Source organism: Miscanthus floridulus, chromosome 2 (assembly GCF_019320115.1).
Source record: "Miscanthus floridulus cultivar M001 chromosome 2, ASM1932011v1, whole genome shotgun sequence".
NCBI lineage: Eukaryota > Viridiplantae > Streptophyta > Magnoliopsida > Poales > Poaceae > Miscanthus > Miscanthus floridulus.
The window spans coordinates 14,018,355-14,037,937 of NC_089581.1; the positions used below are offsets into that span (position 1 = coordinate 14,018,355).

A 19,583-nucleotide genomic window follows, 5' to 3' on the forward strand; every position below is an offset into this window, starting at 1 on the left:
ATGGCCAGCTCGTCTTCTACGAAGGCGGCCGATGGTTTGCACCTCCTCAAACCCCCCCCCCCCTCTCTCTCTCTCTCTATATATATATACATATATATATATATACATATATATATATATATATATATATATATATATACACACACATATATATATATATATATACACATATATATATATAGGGAGAGGCTATATATATATATATATATACACATATATATATATATAGGGAGAGGCTATTCAGTAGCCGGCTACAAAATAAGTTATTCTGTAGCCACCTCCATTTACTATAATTTTATATACTAATTTACCATAATGTCAATACATATTTACGATAGTTGGGTTACTATAACACATGGGGATATTTACCATAACGTTATATTAAACCACTTAGTAAGGAGTTACTATAATCTCATAAATTAACATAGTAATTATCATAACTCAAAGTGGCTACAGAATAAGTTATTCTGTAGCCAGCTACAGGATAGTAGTTCTATATATATATATATATATATATATATATATATATATATATATATATATATATATATATATATATATATATATATATATATATATATATATATATATATATATATGTTAATCCCGTACTAGTATACCTTCTAGGACTCGGTGTTTATTCTAAATATAAGTATACATGCTAGATCTATGGCTAGTGATCTTGTTTTATTCTATCACTAAAATCATTGTATTATTCAACATGCCCCTACTACTTAATCATGTTTTTAAAATATAAGGTTACATTACTTGTCAGTATAGTTAAAATGCAAGAGAGATTTGTTCACCTAGAATTTATTTATTGTTGTCGAGTGTGCTAGGTTTAATGAAATGTCGTTTGATTTCTGCAGTGACATGGAATGTGACCTGCACGTATTCCCAATTTCTTGCTCCGAAGACTCCGTCCTGTCGTGTATCTCTCTCATCGTTTTATAATTACTGTGAACTGCCCGACATGCTCCTGTGGCTGCCAGAACCCAAGTGGGTCAAACTGTGTGAAGTGAGTAGAAACACTCTTCACGTTAGGATTCCATTGATCTAGCTATATATTCTTTCCCCTGCATATATACATTGTAATAAGCTTGGTGCATTTGACAGTAAGGGTTCGCCTCGTTTACGATCTGTGATTGATGGCCCTGGCAAATGGAGTAGAGGGCCTCTTGTGGAGTGCACTTCCCACATGTGTCCCATAAAAATCAACTGGCATGTGAAGCAGAACAACAAGGATTACTGGAGAGTGAAGATCACCATCACAAACCTCAACTTCCGAATGAACTACACGGAGTGGAACCTAGTTGTTCAGCATCCAAACTTCGATAACATCACTCAGTTGTTTGGTGTCAACTACAAACCACTTACTCCATATGGGGGTGACATAAGTGAGTAAACTTGCGTCTCTTTACATATGGGGAAATGGAGTCTCCCTCTCTGAATCTCTGATGTTGTTTTCTGGTGCCATTACAGATAACACGGCAATGTTCTGGGGTGTGAAGTCCTACAACGATGTGCTGATGCAAGACGGTAAGCTTGGGACGGTGCAGTCAGAGCTCCTTCTCCGTAAAGACTCGAGGACTTTCATCTTCTAAAAGGGATGGGCCTTCCCACGCCGAGTGTACTTCAATGGTGATAACTATGTCATGCCAGGCAGTGGCGGAGCCAGGATTTATATTTAGGGGGGCCGGCCGTCAGAAATTATACTTAGGGGGACCGGCTCGGTCTTTTTTATTACGATAATTTTATTATCTAGTTGTATTTTGTATGATTATATTATCTAAAAGATATTAATAGACATATATGACAAGAATTTTATATAATCTCTCTCTTAATATAAATAAAAAATATTAAGTCGTACTACTTTTGGCCTGGAGCTCCACTTTTGCTAACTAAGACCGTTTGTATGTAGGCCAAAGGGCTGCTTCTGCCTGCCTATGAATTTAATAATGATTATGAATTGCGATGCGTTCATCAGGTACCCAGTTAAAATGATGTGAATTTGTTTGGTTGGAACAATGCACCATTGATACCCCGGATTAGGCCGAAACGCGTGGTCGTTATTGGGCTCAGTTGGGAAGCCCGCTCGCTTGTTTCTGGCGAATGGCCCATGTGGCCATGTGGTCTTCGTCACGTACTCGTTTTCCTTTGGCGTGACGTGAAATGCAGGTTAGCTCCTCTGAAAGATGAGAGAGGCAACAACCTATGATTAGCAAACTTCTTGGTATTGGTAAAATTAATACTACTAGTGCTAATCTTGGGGTAGCCTCACGAATAGCATCATGCCGTGCGAATGCACATCATGGTTTGAGAGAATGGCAGCCGTGTTATCAAAATTGTCCTAGGATCTTTGGAACGTACCGTTGCCATTTTTTTTTTTGCAACGTATCAGGTGTAAACCAATCAACCTGCGTAAACTTAGAAATTACCAATTAGAACCACTAGATGCTGATCCAATGGATGGGATGAGAGGTGGGATTTTTTTACGTTTAAGCCCCTCACCCATAGGTCTTTTTTGGCGCTTAAACCCTCTCACCACTGATTGATAGTTTCTAAGTTTACACATATTGATTGGTTTGCATCTGATATGTTGTCATTTTTTCTGTCGGTGTTACTTGTGTCGTGTCACACTAACAATATGGCGTTAGTGTTACTCTGTTAGTGTTTTCCCACACTGAAGAATTGCTGATTGCTTTATTTCAATAGTACGACTGTACGAGTTATTAAACCTTTCAAGTCTTCCTCTGCTTAAAATACAGATACATCTCCGTAAGAAAACATATCCGCGCCACCATTTCCTACCTTTTGGCTTCTTTTCTCAGCATCTCGTATCAACAAATTACCCAAAATTATATACCGACGTGTGCATTCAGATTCAGTACGTTTTCACACACGTGCTTGCGTAAAGGGTGGCTCAATATGTTCCACGCTCATCACAAGGGTGGCTGTGGCTCTGGTTGCTCAGGTAAAGGTGCCCTTCAGTCAGAGAAAAGAAGAATGTATTGGGTTGGACAAGACTAATTCTATATATTGAAAAAAAGAACGTCCACAGGGGACTTATGGAACTCATTCTCTTGTCCCAAATCATTGAGCGTTTATTACATCCAATTATTTTACATCCAGCGAGTACCGGTGACAAACGGAAGATATTCGGCGTGTTTCTCTTAGCGGTGGTACATGAAATTCACCGATGTTAATTCACTCGCTCTTTTCATTTTAAGATAAAAGAACAAAATTCCTGCCTCTACTATCCGGGGATTGTACACAGCTGAGCTCACTCACTCTTTTAGCTTTGCAGCAGAAAATAAAAATAAATTTGGTGCTGGGTATTGCTAAGAGAATTCTATTATTTTTCAGTTTCATGTATTGGACACGAAGCCCTTCAATCATGATCTATTCTTTCCTTGAGAAACTACTATATAATTACAAACTAATTGCCTCCCTACGTAGCCATGGCACACGCCATCTCCTGATACATTCAGCCACGCAGACGTTTAAACAAGGATTACGTTCACTTTTGGGCCCTCAACTTTTGTGTTGGTCTAATTTTAACCCTCAGCTATAAAACCGTCTAGTATCGGTAACCCAACTGTCAAAACCGTTCACTTTTAACACCTGGACGGGGGCAAGGCTGTTTTGACCAACGTTGAGCGGTTTTGACCACGCCACACTGGCGTTGACCGCCACGTAGGACGCTGGCCTGCATCTCAGCGACATGTGGGGCCCGCGCCCACCGCGGATGCTGGGCTCGACAACGTCCACTTCACCGCCGCGCTGTCCCGCCAGCTGTTCCCTCCTCCCACGCCTTCGCCTCCGCCCGCTGCCGAAGTTCGTGGAAGAGGACCTGCCATGGCGGTCGGTAAAAATCTCCGATGCACCGACCTTCCGCAGCTATAAAGCCAGCATCTAGGAGTGCCTCACTGAGCTCCATCTTCCTCTACTATACGCTGTGCTCTCCTCTGTCCTCCTTCTCCTTCTCTCCCTTTACTCCTCCTCCACTCTCCTCGCTTCCCTCTCCCTACCCGCGCCGACGCAGCCCAAGACCGCCACGTAGTCGCCCAACGCCCTCCACCGCGCCGGAACCGTGGCCACGAGCCGTCGTCACGCCGCCACCTTGCTCTGCTCGCCCGCATCTGCCTTCCCATCTCCCCTGCTCCCTCTTCTCTCTGTAATCCCTCTGCTCCGTGAATGTCGCTGCCCTGCTCCATCTCACTCGCCGCCCTCCACCCTCCTTCCCTTCGACTCCCTTTCTCCCTCTCCCCCCCTCTCTCTCTCTCTCTCTCTCTCTCTCTCTCTCTCTCTCTCTCTTCTTTCCCTCTCTTGCTCGCCCTCTCCCTTTCCCTTGCTCTGGTGCTCGGGTGGATGGAGGGCAAGGTCGCTGCCTCCGCCCTCCTCGCCCGGCCACGATGACCTCCACGACGTCGGGTCCACCTCGCCGACCTCGCGTGCTCCGTGCTCGTCCACTTCTCCTAGGCTGGCTGGCGACGCCGGTGGCTGGGACAACCTGTCGCCTGCAAGGGCGCACGAACCACCACCTCATCCTCTGATGCGCGGCGAGGCGAGCTAGGCGCTCCGCGGCGCGACGCACAGAGGATCGGCTTGCCCACCCTAGCAAATTGACGTAGAAGTCCGGCGGAGGTGACGTAGAAGTACCGCGGAGGCGACGGATGGTAAAGCGACGAGCCGACGTCTCCTCTGCTTCCGACCGACTACGTCGCCGCCCCAAATCCGCCGCCTCTAAGCTGTTCCGGGCCGATTCCTTGGGCCACCAGCACCTCCTCCGCCCCGTCAACCTCTCCGACGCCTCATCCTGGGCCATCGAGTGCCGGAGCGTTCTGCCACCGACTCACGAGCAGGGCGGTGGCGCTCGAGCAAGTTGCGGCAGCAGCGCACGTCCACCTCGTCCACCGTCACAAGTGGTGTCGCCGCCGGTGCTGGCTACTTTGATCTCCCGCCCGCCGTCGACTCGTCCAACAGCACCTACGCCCTGAAGCAGATGCCCTCGCCGGTGGTGGCGTCAGCCGACTCGTCGTCCATGGACTCGACTCGGGAGCCCAAGCGGATGTAGACTGGCGGCGACAACACGTCGTCTTCCTCTTTCTCTTCCTCATCGTCATCCATGGATGGTGGTCGCACTAGGAGCTTCGTGGTTGAAGCTGCCCCACCCGCGACACAAGCGTCCACGGTGGCAGCGCGAGAGGGAGGGGAGGGAGGTGATGAGTGGGCCCCATATGTCACTGAGATGGAGGTTGGCATCCTACGTGTACGGTCAATGCCAGTGTGGCGTAGTCAAAACAACTCCAGGTAGGACAAAACAACCTTGCTCGCGCCCAGATGCTAAAAGTGAATAGTTTGGACAATTGGGGTATCACCGTTAGACGGTTTTATAGTTAAGAGTTAAAATTAGACGAACCCTATAATTGAGGGGTCAAAAGTGAACTTAATCATTTAAACAACCAAGCTAACCTGTCCACCGGCAATCCTTTCCACTCACTGAAATGCAGGCCCCCACCCACCATGCATCAGTTTCCTAGCTACATCTCGTTTCTCGCTCCCGTTAGGACAGAGGGATATACTACGAAACATGGAGGGAGGTTGTCAGAGATGGCCCATAGACTACATACAGCTCGAGATCGGTCCTGTTCGTTTCTCTTATAATTCGTACCTTTCAGTTTGTTTGTTTAGCTGAAACAATATTTTTCTCTCACAACAAATCAGCTGAAACAGTATTTCAACTTGTTTTTTTAGCGAAGCCAACGGGTCGTGATGCCGATTAAGCCTGGGCAAAATACCCGATACCCATTACCCGTACCCGAATTACCCGAACCCGGACCTGAATTACCCGAACCCGAGGTACCCGATCACAAATTCGGATAGCGATTTTGATTACCCGAAATTAGTTTGGGTAATTCGGGTAATATCCCCCGGTACCCAAACTACCCGAACTACCCAAAGATTTGTTTTGTCTTTGTATTCATCATGTGTTGTTAGCTGAACCATTTAACTTATCACTTTATTAGAATATAATTTTCTCTATTTGAATGAGTGACTGTAATATATTATTCTCTACAAATTGCTATTGAAATTCTATACAAATTGCTGTTGAAATTATGTATAGATCGCTACTGAAATTTAGTGTAGTTTGTTGTTTTCTATAAATTTGGGTATATCGGGTAATACCCGAACCCGAACCTGAATTATCGGGTACCCGAATTTGCGGGTAATGTTTTTTCGGGGGTAATATCGGGTAGCAATTTTTATTACCCGAATTTTGAATTACCCGAATTACCCGACCCGAAAAAATCGGGTAACCCGAACGCCCAGGCTTAATGCCGATACCGACTAATTAATTAAAGAATGAAATAAAGTAAAAAAAACCACATATTGTTGTTAATGTCTCGCATGGTCGCCACGGGTTGTTGGTACGTCCAGGTTGCAGCACCTACCGTCGCGATGGCGATGGCGATGGGGTCTACAGCGTTGGTTGATGCACCGGGCTCACGCGCTCGCCTCGTCTCACTCAGCCTGCGATTTGCGTGGTGCGTCGCTGGTGATTGATGGATGAACTAGTGGCGCTGCTGTTTTTTTTTTCCTTTCTTCCTTTCTCTTTTGGCACCCCCACCGACAGAAAGAGGGAGGAAGGGCTCTGTCGTCCCGCGTTTCTTTATTCCCTGCAGTGTCGGCTCGCATGTGTGCGTTTAGCCTCTCCGCATGGGTCATCGCCCTCTGTCATTACTCGTTTCTTAAACTAAATCGTAAAGCTTGCCACTGATTGATCGTTCCGGTTTTGCCCCTGGTGACCGAGACTCGCTGGCTGAAGCTTACTGATCACAACACTTCACATGATGGTGATATGATGGGTTTTAAAAAATAATGTCATGTAGACTAGTTTAAACAATCGAATTCATTCCCCATCTCGAGAATCAGGAGATATGCATGAATTTTGTTTCGGAGTATCCAACGTTGGCAACTCTTCTTAGCCTCTTTACTCCTGAATTTTGCTAGATTTAAGGATTCAGATATTTAAACTGAGGATTTCAGCCCTATCAAACGTGTATACTTCGCAAAACTCATGTATCGGTGTTGAACACTCCATAAATATGGAATATCGATACTCCGTTCATATACATATCCCATAATATCGAAAAAATTACTCAATTTTCAAAACTAAAAAAATATCCCACATATTTTTTTGAGATGTCACTCATTCCCTTAGCCCTCATTAAATCCAATTGCGACTAGTCCAAATGCTTTTGATCTACCGATGGTGGTAAAAGCGGAGGATTTCCTGTTGACAATAACCTAGCTATTGCAAGTCAGGTATTGGCTGCTTGATAGCCAATAATGTTTATGGATGTCACATAATAATATTTATTGTATGTGTAATTTCGGCCCTTTTTTCAAATGATATATATATATAAATTTAGTTTATGAGTAACCAACGTTGGCAACTCTTCTCAGCCTCTTTACACCTGAGTCCTGAATTTTGCTAGATTTAAGAATTCAAACATTTAAACTAAGGATTTGAACCCTATCAAATGTGTATACTTCGCAGCACTCATATACCGGTGTTGGACACTCCACAAACATGGAATATTGATACTCCGTGCATATGCATATCCCATTATATCAAAAAAAATTTACTCAATTTTCAAAAATAAAAAAATAACCCACATACTCTTGAGATATCACTCATCCCTTAGCCCTTCTTAAATCCAATTGCGACTACTAGTCCAAACGCTTCTAATCTACCAATGTCCGTAAAAGCGGAGGAACTGTTGACAATAACCTAGCTAGCTGTTGCAACTGAGATTGGCTGCTTGACAGCCTGAATATCATGCTCAAAACAATGTTATACTATATAATATTTATGGTATGCATATGTAATTTCGGACCCTTTTTTTCAAATGATGGTGATATGATGGTTTTCAAAACTAATGTCATGTGGACTCATTTAAAAGCAGTCTTGTATGATTTTCAGTCTCCACTTACCGTTAATCACCTGTCCCTGCCCATAGTAGCAGCAAAACAGGGCTAGATTTTCAGTTTTCACTACCGTTAATCACCCGTCCTTGTCCGGATGTCGCTAAGCGAACATCACTAACAGCTGTGTCACCAGGGGCATTCCCGTAAATGCAGGCCGGAGGTTGAGGCGTCACATCTACTCCCTCGCGGCAAGAAACCGCCCCCAATATAACCCCACGCCCGCACCGAGGCGCGGAAGGAAGCGGCACTGCGGAGCAGAGTGAGGGGAGTGTCGTGCTGCCGCCGCAGTAAAAACAGGGGAGGGGAGGCGAGACGCGGCCGCTGCCTGCCGCACATGCTTTAAGTCCCACTCCCCACTCCCCACCACCCCAGATCTCCGACCTCCTCACCCACCGCGCCCCATTCCCCCGCGGCCGCAACCGTCGCCGCCGCAGTCCGGAGCAAGATCGGCGGGTAGACGCCTAGACGGGCGGGCGGGCGCGACTCTGTATCTATCTGTCGGTGGGAGACCGCGTGTGTCGGTTAGGCGGCGGGCGGGAAGGAAGAATGGCGGCGGGCGGCAGATCCGTCGCGTGCTGTGCCGCCGTGCTGCTCGCGGCCGCGCTACTCCTCTCCGCACCGACTACCTCAGGTTCCGCACCTCTCTTCATCCGTCTCTCTATGCCTATCCTGCTTGTGCTCGATTTCGTGAGCTGGTTAGACCCGCCGCCCGATCGCCGTTGCGTCTGATGCAACGGAGCTCGGAGAGCTGCGATGATGCTTCCGCTACGGGCGCTTCCGTTGCGCGCTGACAAATGCGGCCCCCGTTTGGTTGGTACTGTCAGTGTCGGTGGCTTCTAGTTTTGACCCCACTGCACTTCAATTCAGCTCGATCTTTCGAGCTTGCCTCAACTATGAATCCAATTAAGTAGACTTATAGCTTCCTGCAACTATACATGGAGCTGCCATCTCAGGCTTATTGACCAGTGCCACTGTCTGCTCAACCTGTCGCGAGCTGCTCCATACCGAGCTCCTTGGTAGTAGATCTGTTCAGGAAGTGAAGAAGCTGTCCAAGATCTTACTTAGTTGTAGTTCGCCATTAAGGGATCCAGTTACTTAATTGTAGTTCACTATTAAGGGATCCAGTGCCAAACTCAAAGTGCGTGTGTGTTGATCTTCGAAAGTGGACCTGGAACGTAATATTGACTTCATATATTGTGTGAATTCATTATCCATCCTTCTATAATTGAGATTTGTGTTTGATGTGGACCCTGTGTTTGCTCTCTGCAGAGGCTTATGATTCGCTGGATCCAACCGGCAACATCACTATAAAATGGGATATTATGCAGTGGACTCCTGATGGATACGTCGTAAGTAGAATGCCCACTCCAACAGCTGTATCTCTTTCATCTCCAGCCTAGTAGGCTCTGGTCTATTCTATTGAATATCCCAGTTTGACCTGTACAATATAAGTCATGTAACATGGCCAATGGCTGAACTAGAAACATACATCACAGACAACAAGAAAAGCATCCAAAATTTATGTCAGAAGCATGCTATGCGTACGGGGTTCCTGATTTCCCATAAAATACCTCCTGCAGGCTGTTGTCACAATGTATAATTTTCAACAATTTCGGCACATCGGCGCACCTGGTTGGCAGCTTGGGTGGACATGGGCAAAGAAGGAGGTTATATGGTCAATGGTTGGGGCTCAGACCACTGAACAGGGTGACTGCTCAAAGTTCAAGGGCAACACCCCCCATTGCTGCAAGAAAGATCCAACAATCGTCGATTTACTTCCAGGCACTCCATTCAACATGCAAATTGCCAATTGCTGCAAGGCAGGAGTTATAAATACCTTCAATCAGGACCCAGCAAATGCTGCTTCCTCCTTCCAGATCAGTGTTGGTCTTGCTGGAACTACCAATAAAACTGTTAAGGTGCCAAAGAACTTCACTCTTAAGACTCCAGGCCCTGGGTACACATGTGGGCGTGCCATTGTTGGCAGGCCGACGAAGTTTTGGAGCGCGGATGGGCGCAGGGCAACCCAAGCTCTAAGTAAGTTGCCCATATACTGAACTTTTACATTTTACTTGCTATCAGTTGCTTATGTATGTTCTGGAGATGAGGTACAGCTACATCATATTATTCAGTGTGTTCCTATTCCTTGATCATGATTCCAAATTTTCAGGTTACATTACTTGCCAGGTTAGTAAAAATGAAAACAATCTAACAAGAGGAATTTGTTCACAAAGGAGGAATGCTAATTGATATTTGTTGACAATAAGTTACTACTAGGCTCAATAAAATGCAGTCTCTTCTCTTTCTTTTTTTGTTTGTTCTTCACAAAGTAATATATTCTAATCGCAGATAGTCCTAGGAAGAATTCCATACAAGTTGCAGTGTTGTCTAGATTTTATAGCAGAGAGGGTTCTTAACAGATACATTCTTTGTCTGCAGTGACATGGAATGTGACCTGCACATATTCCCAATTTCTTGCTCAGAAGACTCCATCGTGCTGTGTATCTCTCTCATCGTTTTATAATGACACAATTGTGAACTGCCCAACATGCTCATGTGGCTGCCAGAACCCAAGTGGGTCAAACTGTGTGAAGTGAGTTTATCTGCTTTTTACTCTTAAGTCATGTCATATTAGGGTTCTATTTTTTATCTGTAAAGTTTCTAATGAATTCTATTGCATTTCGCAGTGAGGATTCACCTAATCTACAAGCTGCAATTGATGGTCCTGGCAAATGGACTGGCCAGCCTCTTGTACAATGTACTTCCCACATGTGCCCGATAAGAATCCACTGGCATGTGAAGCTCAACTACAAGGAATACTGGAGAGTGAAAATCACTATCACAAACTTCAACTTCCGCATGAATTACACGCAGTGGAACTTAGTAGCTCAGCATCCAAACTTTGATAATATCACTCAGTTGTTCAGCTTCAACTACAAACCACTTACTCCATATGGGGGTGGCATAAGTAAGTAAACTTGTCTTCCTTGTAGAAAATAATTAAAATAAACCAACCTACCTCCCTACCTCTCCTGATGTAGTTTCTCTGTCCCATTTCAGATGATACGGCAATGTTCTGGGGTGTAAAATTCTACAATGATTTGCTGATGCAAGCCGGCAAACTTGGAAATGTGCAATCAGAACTGCTTCTCCGCAAGGACTCCCGGACTTTCACCTTCGAAAAGGGATGGGCCTTCCCACGCCGGGTGTACTTCAATGGTGATAATTGTGTCATGCCATCTCCTGAAAATTATCCATGGCTTCCGAATGCAAGCCCTCTAACAAAACAACCATTGACACTCCCACTCTTGGTATTCTCGGTTGCCTTGGCTGCTCTGTTGGCTTATGCATGATGAGTGGGATCAAGAGGTTTAGCAAGCTTCAAGTTGATGTCGGATTCCATGAGGTGCACTGCAACAGGTCATTTGTTCATTCAATTCCATGGTTGCACAGAAGAGATGCGGCAATGCCAAGAAAAAAGTTGATATGTGTGTGTGTTTGTAAGTTAAAGGGCCAAAATGTATCTCTTGTTTGGTATATAGCAGCCCTACAGCACTTTGGTGAACTTAGTTACTGCAAATTAGGTAATTACAGTTGCACCTTTTGTATTTTATAGCAAACCCAGAATTTTTCATTGGATTATATGACTGCTCCTCTTGTAGTAAATGCAAGGCTTCCCTGATAATGTTTTAAAGATTGGTCGAATAGAAAAGACAACGGTGATTGAGATATCTAAGATCTGGCGTCTTGATACATTTTGCTGTAGAGATTATTGAGCAAAATTGCTAAGCTACAAGCGTTAACTGTTCACTGAACCAAAATTACATTACTCAAGAACATAGAACAAGAATGAGTGCAGCACACGTTTATGTGCAACAGGAAACCACAAACCGCAATAAGAACATAATACTAATCAGGTTACAGAGAAACAAACGTTGCCTTGCAGCATCAATTAAGATTATAGAATGCGACCCAAATCCTAGATGGCTCGAGAATTCTAGGAGCCTCGCAGTGGAACTCTAGGAGCCTCTGAGAAGGGCAAAGGGATGTTTTCCTGATTCTTTTTTATGAAGCACACAACATATATCCTTCAATGAAACTAGATCACAGTTGTAAACTTCAATAAAACTAGATCACAGATTTTTACATTTGATACTGAAGCTGTAGTCTGGAGGTAAGTACAGAACGGCAGATTCAATAATTGATCAAACCAGAGCAACTAGCTCCATTTAAACTAAAAACAGAACCACAACAACGAACCATTTAAACTAAAAACAGAACCACAACAACGAATACTTATATTACTGCAACTACATCATAAGAACAACAAACGAATTCATGGAAACAACTTACCTTAGATTGGATGCAGGAACAAATTGTTCCTAACCATCCACCACGAAGAAAAACACCAAGCCTTCATGGTGCCGCTGCTCTGAAGCCTCGGAGCTCAGAACAGGGCATATGCCACCCATGGTCTGGTATATATATCCATAAGAAACCATAGATCTAGTGCAGTCTAAGGATGGGCTGATGGTTCGCCCGTAGCTTTTGGTTTGTTGGCTGGTTAGTTCAAAGCAAACCCCAGCTTGAAGCTCATTACCCTCAGCCCTCACCTTCCACACGTTGGCTTTTGCTACTCCTTTAAGCAATGCCATTCATCCAAGTGCACCCTTCCAGGTTACTCAAGATACATGAGAAACTTCACCAGATCTTAACAGGCGATGGTGAAATACTTGCAATGAAAGAACAGAATGATCAAAAGAGGGACCAGCTAAAGTTACATATAACCTTCTGAAATCTACAGCCCAACCATCTGCACCTTATTCGAGATTTAGACAGTTTATTAAGTAAGGCAATAAAATGGAAGAAACAATTGTGCATATGTGATGGCTGTTGATATTTAACAAGCTGTAGATAAAGCTTCTGATAAATCTCCGACAATTTGGCTTCACACCTTTTGAATAATGCGAAACAAAAGATAACACGGAGATAAAAGTAAAAGATTGAATGCCAATCCATGACATTCAAAAGCATCAAAGGTGGCATGGAACACATTTACGCCAGCAAGCATTATGGTTGGTTCCAAGAGTAATAAATCCATCAATTGATTGTCATTTCGCCAAAATAGTGCCATCAATCAGGCAAATGTTTGCCTTTAAAGTGTATAAGAATCGAACATCGTAGTATATTTTGGTTCTGAATAGGAGTACATATATCCGTCCATGCAATATGGGTTGATCCCTCTAAAAAGGATCATCTGCCCAAGCTCGGCACATCAACTTTCACTTCCTTCGCGCGTACAATATGGCAACAACAGCTGATATCCCAATTACAGCTGCTGGGATTGCCCAGTACTGCACCACGTTGTCCATAAGCTTGCTGGCAAATCCCGTGTCCTGCTCCTTCCTGAAAACCTCCATCTCAGGAATCTCAGGAGTTGGATCCAACTCCCCAATGAAGTAGTCCTGCATTAGCTCCTTGGCACTCTTGCTGTGCCCAGCATCGTCAAATTCTTCTGTAGCATCCTTACCTTCACACAGAATGACACCGTCATACAAACCATAAAATATGGTAATAACACATGGATAATAAGAGTAGGAAAAGTGAATCAGGGCAGCAGTACCGGTTGCTTCGAGCAGAACATCGGCACCCCCAGGATGGTCTTCCAAATACTTGGTCACGTCATAAATCTGCATCACATTGGCCATCAGACAATGAGTTTATGTAGCTATAAGATCACTGCAGCATGTCTCAATTCTACTTGACCTAAAGCTTCAATTGATGCAACTGTGCTGGCAATAGTGAGGAACCGGAGGAAATTCTGAGACAGCACAATCAATCTACAAGCTAGTTTACAACGCCCTCCCAATCTCCCAAACCTCAGTGCCGCTAGTATTGGCAAGAGTACGTGCACAACAAGGCGCACACGATAACAAAGGCCTCCTAGGCATTCCATCGAACACGTTGCGGGAGAAATCGCATCGGAACTAGAACCCCCTCCCACGCGTTTACATCTCTACCTACCACTTCATACCTACATACCTATCTACAGCAAGGGCGGATGAGGGGGCGATACAGCGGCGCTACCTTGCCGTCGACGACGACCCAGCAGTCCTCGGGCGTGTTGTGGAGGGCGGCCTCCTCCATGCTGTACAGCTTCGTCAGCGTCGGCATCTCCGTCCCCTCACGGCCCCCCCTCTATATCAACCTACTAATCGAATCGGCGAAGGCAGGGAGGCGGCGAGTAGATTATATGAGGGGGCAACGACCGCCGCGGCTTGCCGGGGAAGAAGAGAACGGTAGCAGGCTTCACGGCTCGGGACCTGGGATCCTCGCCTGTGCTGCTGCTATCTTGCAGCGGAAGAAGAACAAGTTGGAGGCGCGGGGTACAGGCTACAGGCTACCTGCCGTCTGCTTTGGTGGTCATCTTAGGCCGCTAGGGTTATTTTTGCCCTCATGGCCCATGGGCTGATAAAAAAATCGTCTGTAGACATACCGTGTTGAAGCCCAATCCATCTAGCTAGCACCGATCAGTAAATAGACAATGATGTTGCTAAAAAAAAAGTAAATAGACAATGATTGTCATGAGTCTTGACTAAAATTAGTAGCTGTTGTGAAACGTTGTCTCCAGGCGAAGAGGCACCTGCACACAACAGACGCCTCTTCTACTAGTGATCTCATCTATGAGACAGTTAGGATTAGTAGTAGATTAGCAGTTAATTCCGTCGCACCTGCACACAACAGACGCCTCTTCTACTAGTGATCTCATCTATGAGACAGTTAGGATTAGTAGTAGATTAGCAGTTAATTCCGTCACCAAGGGGTCTGTCCTTTGGTGAACGGTTGTCTCTTGAAGACACCCCTTCAAGTGTATATAATCCATTTGGCAGATCAATGAAAGGCAGTAGTTTCCAAAAATCTTGTTCATTTTCATTCACTCTTAACACGTTATCAGCACTGCTCTACTGGACAAGACAGAGAACGACGACGCAGAGGCAACGTGGCCTCTGAACACACATCGGTAAGCATGGCGAAGATAGACTTACCGTCTCATGTTGTTCGTCAACTGTTCTTCGCACTTCGCCACGTCGGTGGAGTTCGCCGTGGCCCGATCCACCACCACGGCCACCATGGACAACGTCGCAGCGTCTTCGAGCGCCTTGGGCCTCGTGTTCGCCGCAACAGTGCCCATGGTCATGGCCATGGTCCTTTCGGCCGCCTCTTCGACTCCGCTGTTCGTGGCCTCCGTTCCAATACGGTTCCTCGCCGCCGATGGATTCCTGTTCGTGGCCGCCATGCTTCGCCTCCGCGCGATCTTCGTCTGCAGAGCCAGCCACAATCTCCTCGCCTTGGCTTGGACGGTGCCGGCCCCAGCAACGATGCGTCACCAGTCGTTGAAGCCCCGGCGCCGTCCGTCGATGAAGTGGTTGCCGAGCCCACACCTGTCCCCACGTACATCCCAATGGAGCCAATGTCGCTGGCACCGTCACCGCCTCGCTTCTGGTGCGACTTCTGCAAGGATTTCACGTCGATCCCGCACACGCTCGAGTACTCATACTCGCTGCCGACGCCCACACCAGCCTCTTCGACTCCAGTGGCGACAGGCAACAGCGTCCCCCCGCTTGATCCGTGGTTTCTGAACATGCGGGCTGCTCCCGCGCTTGACGCCGCGAAGATTGAGGAAGAGGACGACGGCATGGTGTCTGCCCCCGGCGTCGGTAATCTCTTCAACACCGGCTGCATCGGTGACATCTTCAACAGCGCGGCGAGATCGGGCGTCTCGCCGTATTTCTTCCTCGAAAGGGCCAGACCCTCGGCTCCACCTTCGGCGCGCGCGGGCCCCTCGGCTCCTCCTCCGGTGGCGTCTCCACCCACAGCTCCTCCTCCGCCCGCGACTCGCGCGGAGGCTGCGGCCCGCATGAGGGAGCAGGCTCTTCCGGCGGCTCCTCCAGCCTCTGCTGAGGGCAGCGCTACCACGCCCCACTCGATTCGCCGCCTCCTTGGTCGCAGGGTGGTCGCCGTGGACAAGCGCCCGGGGATCCGCCGGGGGACATGGAACCCGGCCATGCTCGGCCTCCCGTCGGCGGAGGTGCTCGGCAGCGGCTTCTACTCCCCCGACGAGGGAGAGTCCTCCTCCACCTGAACATGGCGAGCATGGGCGACGCAGTGGACCGGAGCGGCGGTGGCTTGTGACGACGGCGGTCTCCGAAATCGGCTACGGCGGCGAGCGGTTAGGGTTTCAACCCTAACTGCCGACCCCCCCCCCCCTTTATGAGGCTGCTGCGCGGGATGGGCCAGCCCAAGGCCGATGTCGTGGCCTCCCTCCACCCCCTGCGACTACCCGAATGGGCCACGCTGGGCCGAAAATCAAAAATGGGTTCAATCCCATTTCAATGGCCTGGCTGGCTCCTTTTCTTCTTTTTATTTATTTTCAGCATTAATTCGTCAATGACTATATTAGTCTCTTATAATTATGTGCTGTAAAATTAAGTACTCTTGTGTTTAGTCACTGACTTTAACTATAGTTGTACTTGTGATATTTTATCATTGTAAAATATCCATTTATGATATTATTCAAAGTATTTGTCCCTGTATGTATGGCAAATCCAATAAATAATATCCTTGTAATGACGACCTTGATCTTGCAAATTATTTTGCAATCGATCATTTTATTTAAGCCCCTTTTATGCTTTTATAACTTTAAAGCACTTAGCGCTTAAATAATGGATGCGACATTTTATGTATATTTTCTCATCAATTGTATAACGTGCGTACCCAACATCACAAATGAGAACATTTGGTCTACATCTTTTCACAAAGATGACTACCATTAATTCGCATTCCTATTGGCCATACATAAGGTAGCACCATAGTTGCTACTGTGGGATCTACACTAAGTCCACAACTTAGTGACTATCCTCAACGTGCGTACCCAATTCGTTTGCGAATTGACTAAGGTCTTCATCATTCTTGATGACTACCTTAAGACGTGTTTATACAACTTGCATAATTACCTGGCATCTACTGTTAATACAGACTATGCCCAATTTGAGGTCTACACTTTTATGGTGACTACCGCCATTATTTAATTATGCACATGAGATCTTTACAATATCAATAATACAAGATTTATCTTGTATCCATTTTGCATCCCATAATTACAACACACCACAACATTTTAAAAACTTAAAATGTTTTGATGGTTTGCCTCATATAGGATCAATGACCGTCAAAGAGTTTGATTTGCTTGCTCTAGACGGCCACAATTATCCCACATGGGCTGTGGACATAAAGGTTAGTCTTGCGTCCCGTGGACTTTATCGAGCTGTGTCATCACCCGAAGAGGGTGTTGCACCTCTTGATGATCAACATGTATACACGGCCCTATATCTTATTAGGAGCCATATTCATCCTGATCTTAAGGCTGAATACTTGTTGGAAGAGAACCCACGAAATCTATGGAATTCTCTTAAGCAACGCTATGAACAACAAAAGGCACTTGTCCTGCCTGCGGCCAACTATGAGTGGACGCAACTTCGCTTACAGGATTTTAAAACTGTGAGTGATTACAACCATGCTGTTCATAGGATTTGCTCAAAGTTGCAATTCTGCGAGAAAGAACCTACAGATGCGGATAAAATAGAAAAGACTCTGTCTACTATGCTTCCCTTTAAAAGGATTCTTCAACAACAATACCGTGAAAGGCGTTTCCAGGTTTATTCTGAGCTTATTCAAACTTTACTTGAGGCTGAAAAACATTCTGAACTTATGGTTTGGAATAATCAGCAACGCCCCGTAGGATCTGCTCCATTGCCTGAAGTACATGCTTACACTCAGAATAAACCCAAATTTGATGGTGGACTTTCTAAGACCCATCATCAGGAAAATTCTAAGAAAGGTAAAAAACAATGCAGACGCAATAAGAAATCCCAAACTCGTGTTCCCAACAAGGGTAAGAACATTTCCAAAAATAGGAATGACAAACCTGTGTGTCAGAAGTGTGGTTGTTATAGCCATACTACAAAGAAATGTCGTACCCCAAGTCATCTTGTTGATCTCTATTTAAAGTCTGTGGGTCGCGGACGTGCTGCACCAGGACAGAAGTATGAAGCCCACTTCAACATTCAACCTGACACCACCAGAAATGAGGCTTGTTGTTCGCAACAAGTTCCAATGGAACCAAGCAGCAACAACATACGAGGAGGCGAGGATCTTGCAGATACAGGGAATATGATCGTGGAATATGTATCCAACGACATATTTGGAGACTTTGAATAGGCTCCCAATCCCTTAGATTCTAGTGTCTTTATGTCCTAGTGATTATAATAGTTAAAATAATTTATGTCCTATGTGTTGTAAATATTTATTAATGTCATCACTATTTGGTTTGAATATCCAATAAATGTAATGTACACATTTGATATTCAATAAAGAAAGTATGTATTCTATATATCACCAAAGAGTTTTATATCAAATTCTTTATTCATATATAGTTTCTACGGGGGTCAATCTGATGGAGGAGGAATTATGCCTAGTGGACAGTGGTACCACTAATTCTATACTTAGAGAAACAAAGTATTTCCAAACTCTTACAAAAAGACAAGGAAATGTTTTGACAATCGCCGGGCGTGATGCTACGATAGTTGGCTCTGGTCGTGCCACTATTATACTCCCCATGGGTACCCAAATTACAATTGAGGATGCATTATTGTATCCCGATTCAAAGCGTACCTTGTTAAGTTATAGAGATATCCGTCAAAATGGTTTCCATATAGAAACCCGTGATGACAATAATGAGGAAATTCTCCTTGTTACTAAAAATAGCGGATATGGCAAATGAATTGTTGAGAAAATTCCCTCTTTCCCGTCTGGATTGTACTACACATACATCAAACCCGTACCGCATGTTGCGTATAAGGTAATTTTTCAGAATGTTGACGCATTCAAAATTTGGCATGAACGCCTTGGCCATCCTGGTATAGGGATGATGCGAAAAATTATCAGCAATTCTAAAGGTCATGAGTTAATTACTGCTAAATTCCCGAAATCTTCAGATTTTATGTGCACTTCATGCGCTACAGGGAAATTGATCATACGGCCATCGCCCGTTAAGATCCAAAATGAGTCACTAAAATTTCTTGAACGCATTCAAGAAGATATTTGTGGCCCCATACAACCAAGGTCTGGACCGTTCAGGTACTTCATGGTTCTAATAGATGCATCTACTCGATGGTCTCATGTGTGTCTTTTGTCCACACGTAACCATGCTTTTGCAAAAATTATTGCTCAAGTTATTAGACTTAGGGCACATCATCCTGAACATCAAATTCAATCAATTCGAATGGACAATGCTGCTGAATTTTCCTCAAAGGCTTTTAACGATTATTGTATGGCTTTGGGAATTCAAGTTCAGCACTCTGTCCCATATGTCCATACACAAAATGGTTTAGCAGAATCTCTTATAAAGAGACTTAAACTCATTGCAAGACCCTTATTACAAAATTGCAACCTACCAACTTCATGTTGGGGTCATGCAGTCTTACACGCTGCCGACTTAATTCAACTGCGACCAACTGCATATCACGTAG

The 19,583-nt window shown here is 45.2% G+C and overlaps 4 protein-coding genes and 1 pseudogene across 4 annotated transcripts; 4 read left to right on the top strand and 1 right to left on the bottom strand.

The window, feature by feature from the left end:
- Nucleotides 1-5,077, top strand: LOC136536117 (COBRA-like protein 3; annotated as a pseudogene).
- Nucleotides 5,078-8,216: 3,139 nt separating this feature from the next.
- LOC136517632 (COBRA-like protein 3) lies at nucleotides 8,217-11,560 on the top strand. The gene is made up of 6 exons (XM_066511257.1): nucleotides 8,217-8,626; nucleotides 9,265-9,344; nucleotides 9,576-10,032; nucleotides 10,435-10,588; nucleotides 10,683-10,963; nucleotides 11,056-11,560. Exons 1-6 carry the CDS (start codon nucleotides 8,542-8,544, stop codon nucleotides 11,346-11,348), a joined length of 1,350 nt encoding a protein of 449 aa, XP_066367354.1. The 5' UTR covers nucleotides 8,217-8,541; the 3' UTR covers nucleotides 11,349-11,560.
- Nucleotides 11,561-13,081: 1,521 nt separating this feature from the next.
- On the bottom strand, nucleotides 13,082-14,386 carry LOC136537989 (cytochrome b5-like). The gene is made up of 3 exons (XM_066529965.1): nucleotides 14,083-14,386; nucleotides 13,619-13,685; nucleotides 13,082-13,525 (listed from the first exon to the last, which is right to left on the bottom strand). Exons 1-3 carry the CDS (start codon nucleotides 14,167-14,169, stop codon nucleotides 13,278-13,280), a joined length of 402 nt encoding a protein of 133 aa, XP_066386062.1. The 5' UTR covers nucleotides 14,170-14,386; the 3' UTR covers nucleotides 13,082-13,277.
- Nucleotides 14,387-15,022: 636 nt separating this feature from the next.
- Nucleotides 15,023-16,138, top strand: LOC136536118 (COPII coat assembly protein sec16-like). The gene has a single exon (XM_066528517.1). It carries the CDS (start codon nucleotides 15,023-15,025, stop codon nucleotides 16,136-16,138), a length of 1,116 nt encoding a protein of 371 aa, XP_066384614.1.
- Nucleotides 16,139-17,217: 1,079 nt separating this feature from the next.
- LOC136536119 (uncharacterized) lies at nucleotides 17,218-18,273 on the top strand. Its single transcript, XM_066528518.1, has 2 exons — nucleotides 17,218-17,893; nucleotides 18,092-18,273. Exons 1-2 carry the CDS (start codon nucleotides 17,218-17,220, stop codon nucleotides 18,271-18,273), a joined length of 858 nt encoding a protein of 285 aa, XP_066384615.1.
- The last annotated feature ends 1,310 nt before the right edge of the window (nucleotides 18,274-19,583 follow it).